The 16704-nt window shown below is 34.8% G+C and overlaps 1 protein-coding gene across 10 annotated transcripts in view; it reads right to left on the reverse strand.

Annotated features, from left to right (window-relative positions):
• The window catches only part of TMEM161B (transmembrane protein 161B), an 83238-nt gene that overhangs the window by 24227 nt on the left and 42307 nt on the right, over positions 1-16704 (reverse strand). For 4 of the 10 annotated variants that reach the window (XM_081505228.1, XM_081505232.1, XM_081505229.1 and 1 more), the window contains exons 3-5: positions 10176-10259; positions 7954-8051; positions 4372-4528 (exon numbers count right to left, since the gene is read on the reverse strand). In XM_081505228.1, the coding sequence (XP_081361354.1) occupies positions 4372-4528; positions 7954-8051; positions 10176-10259 (339 nt within the window). Of the gene's footprint in view, positions 1-4371; positions 4529-7953; positions 8052-10175; positions 10260-12142; positions 12231-12940; positions 13007-16704 lie in introns of all 10 variants that reach the window. The other 6 variants (XM_081505230.1, XM_081505234.1, XM_081505231.1 and 3 more) reach the window with 4 other exon arrangements.

The following is a 16704-nucleotide window of genomic DNA, read 5'->3' on the forward strand; positions in this document are numbered from 1 at the left end:
GTTATATGTGTCTAATTTGCGGACCATTTTAACAAAGGCTATTTCATCAGTAACAACTGCAGAGAATTTCTGAATCGACTGATGTATGTGTGACTCTGGAATTAAGTGGAGCCATTGTCCTATGTAATCAATGGAGACATGTGTTTGACTAATAAGTAGGCACATACAATAAGAAAATAAAGAGAAGCCAGACAGAGGTCACTGCAGCTAGGCTGTTCATAGGGTGTGAAAGGCATACCAGATATGTTATAACTAAGATAAAAGACTATTAACAGACTCTTCTTTGGAGTTAATCTGGATATCAGGCATTTAATTCTGGTTTCCTGCATGCCATTGAAGGTAGCAGGTCATTTTCTCACATGCTACACGTTTGAAAGAAAATCACGTACCCAAGCATATACACAATTCTACTTTCCTTCTTCTTCCCTACCCGCTTTGAGGAGGGTCAAAGTTAGCAGAAAATAGCTTGGATTATAAAGCCCTTCACCACTTTCTGTCCTCCCTGGGATGGAGAGACAGCCAGTGACCAGATCCCTGCGGGGATGCTATTGTTTGGTGCCTTCCGCAAGTGCGCTACTTCAAACTGAGGAGAGCCAGTTCAGTGCTGAAGACTGCTTGGGACCTTTGCTCTCACATTATCAGGCATTACTGAGTGAAATGAAAGGTAAAAAATTTATTTACATAAACAATACTTTGAATAGCTATTAAGAAGTACATTTTCCTAATTTCTCTTGTAAGTAGACATTAAAGGCTGTATCACATTAAATAAAACTGGGTATCAAGATATGCATTTTTACATAAATTTGTCATAGCTACAAAACAAAGAGAATGAAACAAAACCAAGAATATTTGATAATAAACAATATTTCAGAGAACATAAAAACTCACGGTATGAAAAAAGTAATGATATATTCAGCTAGTGCTTATTATCAAGTTACAATATTTTTAGTATGTTTAATATGACAATGTCTAAGGATGCTGTTCATTCTAAATGATTTTTCACTTATTTAATACTATAGAGCTAAATAGTAATATTTTAAACCCTTGAATTTAACCTGCTCTTCAATAAGTATACCACTGAATATCTGGGGGTCTTATTCAACTAACACACATGATCAGTATTTATACCCAGTACAATATAAATCTTGTGAAGATATCAACTCTTAAGGCTTTATTCTGGCTATGCTACTCTAAATTTTACCTAAATCAATCCAAAAGAGTCAACAGAAGCATAGCACAGTGGTGGTAAATATCAAATTGCATCATGTATTTTAAATGGTATCCCCTAACAAGTTTAAAAGACAGTTCAGTGGTCACTGGCTGAAATAAAAGATGGAAAACATCTATTAATTCTCTTACTCCCCAACTCTAACTAACTAAACCACATAAGAAAGCAAGCAGAACTCCCCAAAACAAAAAATAGGAAAAGAAATGACAGTAGAAAAAAATTACAACCAATTTTGGAAGACATTAAGTAAATGGACAAGTAGTAACTAATTTAGGCTTCAATTTTCTCTACTATGTGAGATCTATGAGGCAAGGAACCCAGTGAGAAGAAATCCAATTCATTCATAAAACATGGTACTAAAGTCAGGAACTAGAGACAGCAGGGATCTCCAAAGGTAGGGTTGCAAAACGCAGGAAAACAAGATGGTTAGTTGAACGACTGTATTAGTATAATCAGACTTTTCAGATCTTCTGTTTTGCCGACTTATAGAGATTAAGGTGATAGCTTTCCCCCAGTTCTGGCAGAACCTAGAAGAATTAAATTTTAAAGATATTAAACCAGAAAAGATTGGGCTTGGGGGTATTAGGTAAAACTTCAGGTGACAATGAAGAGCTGAGAACAGGGTCGAGGGAGGACCCAGACATGCATTTAAATCAATGCCTGCACACTGAATGTTGAGTCTCTGAGCCTTCCCCAATCAGCTCTCATAACACTAGTTGTCAGGCTTAGATCCCACATATGGGACACTGCCAGATCTTCACTCAATTAGCCACTAAAAAGCCAGCCATCTGCAAGAAACTTCCAATTTTTAACCCCTCCTTCTGACTATAAACGGATACTCAAAGACCATAAGACATTCCAGAACAATCTTGAACACGACAGTGATTAAAACAAAAAAGGGAGGAAGAGGGAGACTCAGAAAATAAATAATGCAAGGTGCAAATTTAAGCATAAAAGCTATTAACATTCTTAAAAAATATTACACCACCATGACACACGATTGCTATGAAAATGGAGCTTTCAAAGAAGTCTTAATTTTTTTAAAAAAGTTGATATAAAAATTTAACAAAAGGGTTAAAAGAGAAAAGTAAGAGAAAAATCAAGAAAACTGTATAAAATAAATGGAAAGGGAGAGATAAAAGTTAAGGAATCATTCAAAGAAATCCAACATCTCACTAACCAGAGTTTCTTTTTTACTCTGTAGGGAGTCCTGGTCAGGGAACTAAGACTCTGCAAGCCATGCAGCATGGTCAAAAAAAAAAAGAAAAACACATACAGAAAACAAACTAGTGGTTATGAAAGGGGAGAAGGGAGGGGGAGAAAATTAGAGGTAGGGGATTAAGAAATACAAGCAAACTACTATGAATAAAATAGATAAGCAACACAATATAGCTGTTAACCGAATGTGGTTCAAGCCCACTCAGGGATGCGTTTCACCCTCTGGGTTTCTTCGGTGGCTCAGACAGTAAAGAATCTGCCTGCAATGCAGGAGACCTGAATTCACTCCCTGGGTTGGGAAGATCCACCGGGGAGGGGAATGGCAATCCACTCCAGTATTCTTGCCTGGAGAATTCCATCAACAGAGGAGCTTGATGGGCCACAGGCCATTGAGTCGCAAACAGTCGGACATGACAGAGTGACTAACACTAATCCAACTAACCTAAGGATATATCACATGGCACAGGGAATCATAGCCATTACCTTATAATATGTAAATATACCAAATCACTATGCTATAAATATGAAACTAATATAATACCGCAGATCAGCTATACTTTGATTAAAAAAAAAGAGAGATGTATCTGAACTACTAAGGTTTAGAGTTCCATAGAGAGTAGCTTCTATACAACAAGAATAGAAAATTGTTCAAGGAGGGTAAGAAGATACTACAATGCTTAACTATAAATAATATTTTCATCAGCGTAACTAAAATCATCTACCGATTTAAGTAAAAAGTTGTCTCCTAGGGTGGGATGAACTGAGAGGGTAGCACAGAAACACATACATTACCACATGTAAAACAGATAGCTAATGGGAAGTTGCTGTATAACACAGGGAGCTCAACCCAGTACTCTGTGATAACCTAGAGGGGTGGGAAGGGATGGGGAGTGGGAGGGAAGGTCAAGAGGGAGGGGATATAGGTATACTTATGGCTGATTCATGTTCCTATATGGCAGAAAGCAACACAACATTGTAAAGCAATTATCCTTTAATTAAAAAAAAAGATGTAAAAAAAATAAGAAGAATGTATTATGTTAACTTTGATGCATATCTTGGTCTGACAGGAGTCTAATACGACCAAGAAGCCAAGCTACATGACATTATCAATCTGCCCAACTTCTTGTTCTTAGCACATCTGCTAGGAATCCGAGTATTGCAAAGTCCTCAGTGTTATCAGTAAACCTAGAGGTTTTATTGAAAACTAAAAAATTTACTGAGTTTTCAGGAGGTCAATCATGCCAAATATCCTCAGACACTACCTTTAACAATCCCAGAGTCAAGAAATGACCATATTTTCCCTCTATTTTGTTCATTTGACTTCCTAATTTCTTCTTCTATATGAATCTCCCAAGCACAAGCAACAAATTTCCCAAGCACCACTATCAGAATGATAACTTCTTTGTGTATGTGTGTGTCGTGCACGCGTGTGTGAGTGTGCACATAGGTTCATGCATTTAAAATAACTATTGGGCAAAATTTTAAGTCCAAATAAAGTATATTTTCTGATTTCTCAAAAAAAAAAAAAAAAATTGTCTCCAAATTCAGAAAGAAAAGAAGGAAAGGGAAGGAGGAGAAAGGTGCAATAATATCTAAAATTAAAAAAACACCATCATCATGTATTATTTAAACATGAGGAAGGAAATCTGTAAAGAACTACCGAAAAGAGATAAAGGGGCGCCCTCTGTGACATGAGTCACACAGGAAAGGAAAGGCAGGGAACTGCTTTCTTTCCTTGTATTTCACCTTTTAAACTAACTACCTCCATTAAGATTTTTTTTTCCAAGTATATAAAGAGGATTTCAACAAAGGAACATTCTCTAATGATCTAAAATCCTTTCTAAATCAGAGACGAGATCTAGTAGTGTTAGCTGTAAAAGGAAAACAAATTCATAAATTAATATTAATGATGTTTTGAAGGATACATTGCAAAAGACAAAACAAGCAGGCACCAGACTAAGCTGATATTCATTTCTTGTGTGGGCTTCATAAAACTGTAGTAGACTTCAGTTACTAGATAGACAACTGTAGCAGCCACTGTGAAATCCACCAGCCACTGGTATTCTGGAAAGTAATGCAATGCTGAAAAATAAAGGTTTAAGAAAGAAAGTTTTACTTAAACTGAAGAACAGCTTTAGGAAGATTTATCTATAATTAACTTCAAATGTGAGATTTTATTGTTTGATGATTTGCCATATAAGATGTGCATATATGAGAATCTAAAAATGTGAGAAATAGATGAGAATATTGGCATCCAAAACTAAACTTTTATACACTGTAAATTAAATAATAAAACTGAAATGATTACCAAAAATTCTTTAAATGGTTGTTAAAAATATGATTGCAAAATGAGTTGGTATTTTTTTAAATGATTAGCTTTCATAGAAAATATAAATCATTACTTTAAAAAAAAAGAATCTGAGCAATAATATTTTAGCTTTAGAATATAACTTGATAGAGTACTATATAGATTTACTTATATTCATTTCTGTGAAACAAGAGAGTTGAACTTCATGTCACACATTACTAACCTTACTAACAGAGGATTAGTAATTTTGTGAGTTACTGCAGGCTAAAATAATAAATTAAGTAAATATACTTTTTATTCTCTAGACGAAAAGTTCAAGAAATGCCTGTCAATTCTCCATAAAACCATACTCCTTCAACAAACTATTCCACCCTTAAGGGTTGACATTAAAATTAACATTGTCTCAAAGTATAATTCCATTCCCTTTTCCTGGATATTCTGGTTTATTTCTGCCAGAGAATAGTCTCAAAGATCAACATCATTTTGCAAAAGACCTTCCAGAAATGTGGAAATATATCATGTACCAGAACACCATTTCCTATGTTCTCACTGGCACATAATAAAATGATCTACATTACTCTGGGAAAATTTTAGTTGTAAAATGTAACACCTGAGGATATTTTAAAATCAGACTTTACAAAAAGACGGCTTTTAAAAATAAAATACCACTCAAAATAAGACTTATTTAAAATATGAAAATAAACTAACCAAACTTACATATTTACGAGGTGACAGCAAAACTTCCAATTCCTTTCATAATTAGGTATATTCTTTATTCATGTCAATTTAACACATTTATGCTGCCTTCAAGCTATTTTAACTGCTTTAGGTTTTTTGTTGTAATAGACCTAATAACTTTTGAACATAAGTCTGAAAGATTTACCCTAAAGTAGTTGAAGAAATCCTACTCTGTAGAACCCTCTCCTCCCCTGTAAAGTCATTCAGTTGAACTTTTTAAATAACTTTCTGGAAGGACAGCAGAGAAATGGATGGAACAGGTAGACAAATACCTGTTTATCTAAAGATAAAGTTATTTCAGTTTTTACTAACGAAAGTTAAAGTAAATGTTCTAATTCTCCATGCCTGCCCACATTCACACAGGCTTCCCCCAGGGAACTCACTCACAGCAAACAGGCAGGTGACATTCAAATGTTCTTACGTTCTTTAAGAGATGTGTCTAACAGCGAACACAAACCAAAAGACTTTTAAGACAGTTATTGGGCTATCAATAATATATACATTCAATGAAAGAACAAATTATATATATTCTTGGTTATATATATAACTCAAGTATTATATTCTTCCTTCTGTATTCAATAATGCAATTATATACATGCCTCTCAACAGAATTTTGCACTAAAAACAGGGAATTCATCAATTCCAGTGATTTGTACTAGCCTGCTGAGAGCACTTAAAGGTCAGGTAGAAAACCCTCTACTCTTACCTCAACAGAAACACAGAGCATGCATTCACAACTGATTACATAAATATAAACATAAATAACATCTATGTTATTCTGATTAACTAGAATAATCTTGATGTTACATGATCAGTTATTTAACAAGTACGATTTACAACTATTGCTCAAAATTGTAAAACAAAATACTGAATAAGGTGAAGCCACATTACCCCTAACTTCAATTTTTTAAGTTCATTAAGTAGCCTAATTCTTGCTAAATGTCTCTACTACATTCAGAGTTATTTAACTCCTCTATCTAACAAGTTGAAAAAAAAGTCAGTAATAGTTACATACCTCATAGAACTGTGAGGGCAACATAATACAAATAAAGCACTTAAAACAATGTCTGATATAACAATGTCTGATATGTAGTCAATTTAAACTATTATTAAGGTTGATTAGCCGACAATTATCCATTAAACATCAGTTATTAGTACGAACAGCAAAATTCTGTTTTAGAAATCAGGAAACGTGCATAAGCATTCTTGTACAAGTACCCACACCTATCAGATTAACAAAACAAATGGGATAACTAATCAAAAAGTTCCAGTGCTTTTACATGTTTTAAATTTTGCATGAAAAATAGTTAAAAAGAAAAAAAAGGGGACGAAGTAACCAGTCTCAATACTCTGAATAACACTAGGCAACTAATGTACATTGTTCATCACTGACACTTTGTATGATACCCTTTCCATATATATATATATATACACACATACATACAATCTTGTAAATGTAGCATCAACTTTCAAATGTATTGAAGCCACCTTGTTTCACAAAGTAATTCTGTATGAGATGTGAAGTGACTCTATTAAGATTTTTCTGTGGTAGTGGGATTCAATCCAAGAAGGACCAAATTACATAATGACACATTACACAGCATTACCAAAATTAATTTTTAAATGTCATTTTAATTTCTTACTTATCATGTAAAACTGTAGTTCTTAAAGCTAGTCAAAAAATCAGAACCATGTGGAACATTTTAAAAAATACAAATTCCCAGAAACCACTGTAGATTTACTGAATCATCAAGGGTAGGTATAAGAAAATCTTTAAAGAGCTGCTTAAGTGGTTCTGATATACAGCCAGGTCTGAAAACTAGTGTTCTAAACAATATCACCTTAGATGCTTTTCTCTTCTAGGATTTGAATAATTTCATATAAATTTCACTTTAAATTTAAAATCATTATAGTTATTATATAATTTTAAACACTAATATACAGGGGGAAAATTGACTTATTCAGAGATATCTAATAAAATCTTGAATAAGTAAAGTTTTCTATTTCTAATCCAATTCATCATTCTAAAACCATTTTCCTTTCTACTAAATATAACATAAAGTTGAACTGCTTTAAATATAGGTAGTTTAATACAAACATACAGATGCATTTCTACAAGCAACATTATAAAACATGTAAACTGATACAGATGACAACTTAGAATTTGAGATAGTAAATCTCAGCATATACAAAAACTGTGTAACAAATTTGCCTAAGACAGCCTCTTCTGAAAAATGGGGAAAAATAAGGCTTACTATAAGTTAGGTGGATAGAAAAACAAATTCAATTCAGATGAAGTCACTTTGAGCTTCTTAGCTCTGAGAAAGATTTCATAGTCTGTATAATGGACTTAATGATTAGGAAAACAAAAGAATCTAACAACAAAAGATAAATTCAAGCACTTTCACTAGCATGATATAAGACTGAGATTTACAGAACACTTTACCCAGATTTCCCTTACCTAAAGTATCCACTTCTGTAACTGACTTTGTTTCTAGATGGAGATCAATATCCTTTGGAATGGTTAGTGGCTTACTTTCAATGTGACCATTATATTTCCTATAAAAATCAGACAAGTGACACAAAAAACAAGTTACCCTCACTGTTATTCAAGTGTTTGTATCAAACTAACTACAAATGAGGTTATAAATTTCACAGCGAAAAAGAGGCAGAAGTTCTAATATTTTATCAAAAAGGAGGTAAGGCACTAAAAAGTAGCTTTCAAAAGGGGAACTACAAAATATGGATGTAAATTATTAAGAGAACATACAGATTACCAGGAAAAGAGTTACCTATACTAGTGACAGAAACAAAACCTTGACTGCTAGCTTACCATTTCACCCCATTTTTCCTGCTCTCTTCTGGAGATTTAAAGACAGCCCTAACATCTCTTTCCTGAGGCACACAAGTAAAAGGAAATGAAGACAAAATGCATTTCACTTTGAAATTATACACGTACACACATACATACATATAAACAGACCTGTAGCTATAAACAAATCAGAACTGAAAAAATTTATGAAGATTCATGTGCATGAGAAATTCAGAAATGTGCAAGGCCAGTTCAGAGCTGCTTTTACAAAGAATCATGGGTGGAGGAAAACAACAGAATTCTTCAGGTGCATGTGTATTATTTCCAAATTTAATTTTTAAATACAATCAAACATACATCAAAAGCAATAAACTAAGTTTCAGTAAAAATAATTATAATACCAAGAAATGACTTTGTATTTATCCTTAAATAAGTACAAACTGGGAAAACTTCAATAAAAATTTTAATTCATGTCAATAAATCAAATAATAATTAATGCTACTAAAACAGGATAGTGTTGTTAACGTATATTTTTGTAAATGTAAAGCATTTTCAACATATAAAAATTATTATAAAAATAACAAAATTATTGGCTACAAGGCATATAATAAGAATTGAAATGTTTGTAAAATAAATACTATACTACCTAAGCTCACAAATGTTGATCATGGTTAGTTGTGAAAGGCAAATGCAGAGTAGTTAAAAAGACATGTAGAAACTAAAAATGGACCTGGATTAAAATCCTGACTCATAATAGTTATGTGAACTTGAGCAACTCATTTAACACCTCTAAGCAACACCTTCCTTATTAGCAAAATATAAATTAAATTAATAATGAATATTTAGGGTTATTGCATGGATTAAATAAGACTATATAAAAGTGCTTTGAAAATTTTAATATTTGACAGAAATATTTTATTAACGAATATAACCACTGGAATACAAAGAAGGAGGATTTACACTTAATATTCCAATGACCTTCAAGGTGTATTTGTAATGATTAGTGAAAAAGAAAATGGTGGCCAAATCAGAAAAAACAGACTTTTCAAACTTCCAATTTCATGTCAAATAATCATTAATATTCAAAAAAACTTTTCAGTACCTATAAATCCATTCACCCACATTAATATAATTTTTATGATATACATGAGGAATTGGTGATAATATGTTGTCACTGACATTTTACAATATATTAGAATCACAGATTCAGATCCTAAGAAGTTCTCCCCAGTTAAGGAAACTAAGGCCCATTTAGAGAGGCTAACTGACATGTACTTTCTATGAAGATGCAATATCAATAAGGACATAAAATTTTAAAGCTGGAAGAATCTTTCAAAATTACTATGTTTGGTCCTTCTCCTTCACAGATGAAGCTGCTGGAGTCTATTCAGTGAGGTTTATTAACAGGCAATTTTCTTCATAAACTTTAAATATAATATTTAAGAACCTGTACAGGATCTAAGAAGTTATACTGTTCACCTTTTATTACAAAAAAAAAAAAAGAGAGAGAGAAAACAGAGGTAAAAAGCAAATGAATTTGCCCAATTTCTGAGTGGTAGCACAATCTGGAGAAGAACCCAAACCAACTGGTATCTTTAAGTGAGTTGCAAAGACATGGGTTATGGGTCTCTCAACCCCCCACTAACAATTTCAAGTAAAATTATCATTTTTGTGCTTACATATTAGATTACTACACATTGGGTGCTCTTAAAGGGCAATTCAATATTATTTTAGATCATGGATTTTGATTTCAGATTTTCCAATTGTTTATAGCATAATCAGTATATGTTACTTTAACCAAAGTACCAAAATATATTTCCATAAATTCTATAAAATTTTTAACACTTTACAAACTCAACAATATAACTTACCTGTCTTTTCTGCTTTTCCCTTTTTGCTGCTTTCCTGCAAGAATTCTTAATTCTTCTTCTGTAGGATGTTGATACCATCTCAAACTAAGAAAAAAAATTAATTCTTTTTAAATAAAGAATTAAAACCACCAGAATTATTCACTTACTCTACAAATATTTATTGAGTTTCCTAATTGGGAAGACACTGCAGGGAAATATCAGGTGAAAAACTCTAACCCGAACAGACACGACTGCTTAAGCCTTAAAAGGTTTAGATTCAAAATTCAGCAAACACCCACCAAGCACTTACTAGATGCCAGACTCTACAATGTTGTTTGTAGGTGTTTCTCTTACAACTGATACACTGTTAATATATATTAGGATCCTATTGTCTTACTTTAACAATAAATGGTGTGAACTCTGCAGGGAAGCTTGCAGAAACATATTCAAATTCTCTACCCATCCTTCATTTACACAGAAGGAATTGTTATTTGTCTTAAAGAGAGTCCTCTGAATGCCCCCAAAACTACAAGTAGTCTTTGCTTTTCCTTCCTTCCTTTAATTTAGCTGGAGAATTCTCAAACTTTATGTAAGAATTAGAGCGAACTGCTGTATTAACAAAACCCTTTACTCTTAACCATATCTAACCCTCTTTGGTTAGGGCTCCAAAAATATCTAATTGTATTTACCTCCACTACCCAGTCAAAATATCCAGACAAGTCATTTATTCCTTCCCAAGCAGCCACCTGCTCATTTACAGTTTCCTGTCTCACCTGAACTTCCTATCTGTCAGCTGCCTAATTTTGATATTTGGGTTTTACCTTCAACATGCCCTTTCCCTATATTAGCATTAATTCTGTTCTTTACCTCTTAGAAGTTCCAAACTTGCCTACTTCCTGAAAGGACCTCAGTTCAGTGTATCTTCCTCTCTAGCTGACTATGGCAAAACTCCTCTTCTTTTCCCCTAGACTCTCTCCTAAACGCATTCTAATCCCACATTTTTTTTCCCATAATGCAAATCTTATCAAGGCATATATGTCTGCGTAAATCCTTTCCAAGACGCCTCACAGAGTAAAGCAGTGAGTAAGGCAGCTAAGCAAAGACACCAACCAATGTCCTGTTGTGAAAAAGAAACAGACACCTCGTTTTGAAAGATCTTCCAATTTTTCAACCACAAAAATCTAGATTTTTAAAGTGAAATACCTCAATTTTTAAAAAATGCTACTGCTGATTTGTTGTTCTAAAAATATTGCTGAACTGGTAATGTGAGTAATGACTGAGTATTTAGTAATATAAAGAAATTGTTAAAATTTTTAGCTGTGATAATGGGATTACAGCAACTTTTTAAAAGTTCATATATTTTAGAGATATACACTGAAATATCTATGAATGAAATAATAATAATATTTGCTACAAAATAATGTTGGGGGGAAAAGAGGAAGGGAGTACAGATGAAACAAACTGGCTATTGTAATGAATACATGGGAGCTCATTATATTTGTTATATATTCATGATATCATTCTATCTGTTCTTTGTATATGTTTAAACATTTGCATTAAAGCTAAAATACATATTACAACACCAAATATAGAGTTTGTGACCTCTTATTTTAATAGCCTTTCACAATCTACTGTCTACTTCATCAGACTCAAGAATTCCCTTTTGGGGGTGGGAGGTGGGCGGGAGGTTCAAGAGGGAGGGGACATACATACACCTATGGCTGATTAATATTGATGTGGGAAGAAACTAACATGATACTAACATGATATTGTAGAGCAATTATCCTCCAACTAAAAAAAGAACACCCTTTTGAACAAGACCTTCTACCTAGACTAAGTGACATTTATTCCACAAATTCTTTCATCCCTTGGCATTTTTGCATATATGCTTCCCTCTGCTTGAAATATCTGTGCCACTACTGGCAAACTTCGAATTTACCTTTGATGCTTTATAAGGCATTCTCTCTGTGGTATAATAAAGAATATACCTGGTTACTGCCCCACTTATAGCTTCAGGATGGAGGTGGGTCACCAGAAATACCACCCAATTAGAACTGGAACTTTCAGCCAGCTGACCTTCAGGAATGGGAAGGGTGTTGAAGATAAAGTTTCAATCATGTGGCCAATGATTAAAATAGTGCCTATGTAATGAAACTCCATAAAATCTCTGGACTAGCTGTTAAACATACTGAAGTACCTGGAGGGTGACACGCCCTGATTCCACAGGGAGAGGACATGGAAACACTGTGCTTCTTCCCAAATCTCATCCAATGCGTAATCTTTATATTAATAGAACTGTAATCACTGCACTTTCTTTGGTTCTAGTTGTTATACAGAATAACTGAACCTGAGGGGGTCATGGAAATGCAGGTTGTCAAAAGTATGGCCCAGGGATCCCAAGAACTTGCAGCTGGCATCCAAAGCCCGTGCATTCTTATGAAGGATTTTGCCTTTAACCGATGGAATCTGAGCTAACTCCAGGTAGCTAGTGTCAAAATTGAACTGCAGTTGGTATCAGACTGATTGGGGTAAAATGGAATATTCCTCTAGCTGACAGATCTTTGGAGTAAAGACTTTGTGACTTACTTGTTCCTGTATACTTCAAAACTAGTACAGTTACTGGCATATAGTAAGTGCTCAAAAAGGATCAATGAATGAATGCAGTTCTCCTCTTGAGGGTTTTAAAATAAAATATATATCCCAACCCCAAATGCCCTAAACTATACTTAACATGGGTAAGGAGGCACTTTCTGAAATTTCAGTCAAAGTCCAGAATTTTAACTTACAGTCGATTCTCGTTATTCGCGGTAGTTATGCTCTATAAAGCCGCCGCGAACACTGAACCATTGCTCCTAGGGGAAATACACGGTTAGGTTCCCATGAGCCTCCAGTCACAACATCTTCAATCAATCAGTACCAACCCTTGTTTTATGTGTGTTTCTGTTTAAAGATACCTTAATATATACTGTTGATTCATTAATATTAAATTCATGGTCAACAGTAATAAAACTCAGGTGTGAACAAAACTTATCTAATAACTGTAATCTTAAGTACAGTATTTTCCTGGTATCTGTGAATATTTCTAGTGAATTTTCTCCATAAGGCACATCATAATCTTCTTGAGCTTAAGAACACTAGATATCAAGCACTGCAGCACTGTACTTGGGGGCCATTTTAAATAGCAAAGTCACCAAAAAAGCAAAAATGTGAAAACATGGACTAGTTAGACTACAAAAAGGACACCTGATTACAATATGAGACGTACAAGAAGGCTTCAGCTGGGAACCTAGGCCTCAGCAGGGAACAAGCCACTCAAATTTTTTACCACTCTGCATATATTTCTATAAATGACTTCAAAAGCACCACAGTATGGCTTTTGGGATTACAAATAAATTTTAGCAATTAGGAAAATCACAAGTACAGAATCTACAAATAATGAGGACTGAGTATATAACATTTAGGAGAACACATACGCAATAACTCACTTATAAAGACTAAAATGAGTTGTTTATTTCTTTGAGGAAATAATTCTCAGTGAAAGAATCTTAGTACTACAGGAAAACTTAAGTTACATTCAATGAGTCCTACAATAATGAAATATTTTAAGACCCTTACATTTTTCAGGATCTATTTTCTTCTAAAGTATTCTCAGATTTAATTGTGTGAATCCATTTTTCTAAATACCTCTAATTTTGGTATTTAAATCCATAGGCATTAATAAGATCACCTAACAGGAAAATAAAACATGGTAGAAGGCTAAACAGTTAATAAGGAAGTGGGAAAACTGAGTTCATGAGAACAAGTATGTAACAAATTCAGCACTGAAGGAAAACAGGGAATTAAGCCAAAACCTAAGGAATTGATATGGGAGGGGCTTTGTTATTTAAAAAGGAAGGGAGGAAGAGTTGTGACTCTTGTTTATTTGTTGTTATTATTTTTAATGGGAAACATTTAAAAAATGTGTGTATTAATAGGAATATTCCTACAAGAATAAAGCAATTAATGGCACAGAAGACAGGAAACGGCCAAAGAAGCAAAGTCTGGGTGAAGGTTAGAGGGGATGGGGTACAGCATACAGATGCAGGAATCGGGTCTTGATAGCAAGAGATTTCCTCCATAGGCCAAAATTAAAATATATAAACACTAAAAAACAAAAAAACGTAAGTGGCGTGAAGAACAGAGGGAGAACAAAAATAAAAAACAAAGAGAGGCTGCACATGCCACTAGGGCTGGGGGTTTGATGGCATGAAGACAGAGAGAGGGGGAGAGGTTCCCGCTTTAAGAGTTTACAGTGAGGCTGAGGCAGGAATGTGCAAACGAAGAGAGGTTTGGGGTTGAAAAAGCTGGCTGAGAAGTACAACACACTAAGACTTCCAGGCTGCATGGAGTACCCATCTAAGGATGTGAAAACCAAGGAAAACCTATTAACAAAGGCATAGTTACACACTTTTCTTCAATAGTCAAGGCTTCGTAGAATTTGATTACATATTATATGATTCCCAAAACTAAAATAGAAAACTCTAATAGAGTTTTGCCAACAGAATGCACTGGTCATAGCAAACACCCTCTTCCAACAACACTAGAGAAGACTCTACACATGGACATCACCAGATGGTCAACACCAAAATCAGATTGATTATATTCTTTGCAGCCAAACATGGGGAAGCTCTATAGTCAGCAAAAACAAGACCAGGAGCTGACTGTGGCTCAGATCATCAACTCCTTATTGCCAAATTCAGACTTAAATTGAAGAAAGTAGGGAAAACCACTACACCATTCAGGTATGACCTAAATCAAATCCCTTATGATTATACAGTGGAAGTGACAAATAGATTGAAGGGACTAGATCTGATAGACACAGTGCCTGATGAACTATGGACGGAGGTTTGTGACATTGTATAGGAGACAGGGATCAAGACCATCCCCATGGAAAAGAAATGCAAAAAAGCAAAAGAGCTGTCTGAGGAGGCCTTACAAATAGCCGGGAAGAGAAGACAAGCAAAAAGCAAAGGTGAAAAAGGAAGATATTACCATCTGAATGTAGAGTTTCAAAGAATAGCAAGGAGAGATAAGAAAGCATTCCTCAGTGATCAATGCAAAGAAATAGAGGAAAACAACAGAATGGGAAAGACTAGAGATCTCTTCAAAAAAATTAGAGATACCAAGGGAACACTTCATGCAAAGATGGGCTCCATAAAGGACAGAAATGGTATGGACCTAACAGAAGCAGAACATATTAAGAAGAGGTAGCAAGAATACACAGAAGAACTGTACAAAAAAGATCTTCATGACCCAGATAATCACAATGGTGTGATCACTCACCTAGAGCCAGACATCCTGGAATGTGAAGTCAAGTGGGCCTTAGAAAGCATCATTATGAACAAAGTTAGTGGAGGTGATGGAATTCCAGTTGAGCTATTTCAAATCCTCAAAGATGATGCTGTGAAAGTGCTGCACTCGATACTCCAGCAAATCTGGAAAACTCAGCAGTGGCCACAGGACTGGAAAAGGTCAGTTTTCATTCCAATCCCAAAGAAAGGCAATGCCAAAGAATGCTCAAACTACCGCACAATTGCACTCATCTCACACGCTGGTAAAGTAATGCTCAAAATTCTCCAAGCCAGGCTTCAGCAATACATGAACCGTGAACTTCCACATGTTCAAGCTGGTTTTAGAAAAGGCAGAGGAACCAGAGATCAAATTGCCAATATCCGCTGGATCATCGAAAAAGCAAGAGAATTCCAGAAAAACATCTATTTCTGCTTTATTGACTATGCCAAAGCCTTTGACTGTGGAAAATTCTGAAAGAGATGGGAATACCAGACCATCTGACCTGTCTCTTGAGAAACCTGTATGCAGGTCAGGAAGCAACAGTTAGAAATGGACATGGAACAACAGACTGGTTCCAAACACGAAAAGGAGTAAGTCAAGCTGTATATTGTCACCCTGCTTATTTAACTTATATGCAGAGTACATCATGAGAAACGCTGGGCTGGAAGAAACACAAGCTGGAATCAAGATTGCCGGGAGAAATATCAATAACCTCAGATATGCAAATGACACCACCCTTATGGCAAAAAGTGAAGAAGAACTAAAAAGCCTCTTGATGAAAGTGAAAGAGGTGAGTGAAAAAGTTGGCTTAAAGTTCAACATTCAGAAAACTAAGATCATGGCATCTGGTCCCATCACTTCATGGAAAATAGATGGGGAAACAGTGGAAACAGTGCCAGACTTTATTTTGGGGGGCTCCAAAATCACTGCTGATGGTGACTGCAGCCATGAAGTTAAAAGATGCTTACTCCTTGGAAGGAGGGTTATGACCAACCTAGATAGCATATTTAAAAGCAGAGACATTACTTTGCCAACAAAGTTCCGTCTAGTCAAGGCTATGGTTTTTCCAGTGGTCACGTACGGATGTGAGAGTTGGACGGTGAAGAAAGCTGAGCGCTGAAGAATCGATGCTTTTGAACTGTGGTGTTGGAGAAGACTCTTGAGAGTCCCTTGGACTGCAAGGAGATCCAACCAGTCTATCCTAAAGGAGATCAGTCCT

The sequence above is a fragment of the Giraffa tippelskirchi genome, chromosome 6 (genome assembly GCF_054371585.1).
Source record: "Giraffa tippelskirchi isolate mGirTip1 chromosome 6, T2T-mGirTip1v1.2.pri, whole genome shotgun sequence".
Lineage (NCBI taxonomy): Eukaryota > Metazoa > Chordata > Mammalia > Artiodactyla > Giraffidae > Giraffa > Giraffa tippelskirchi.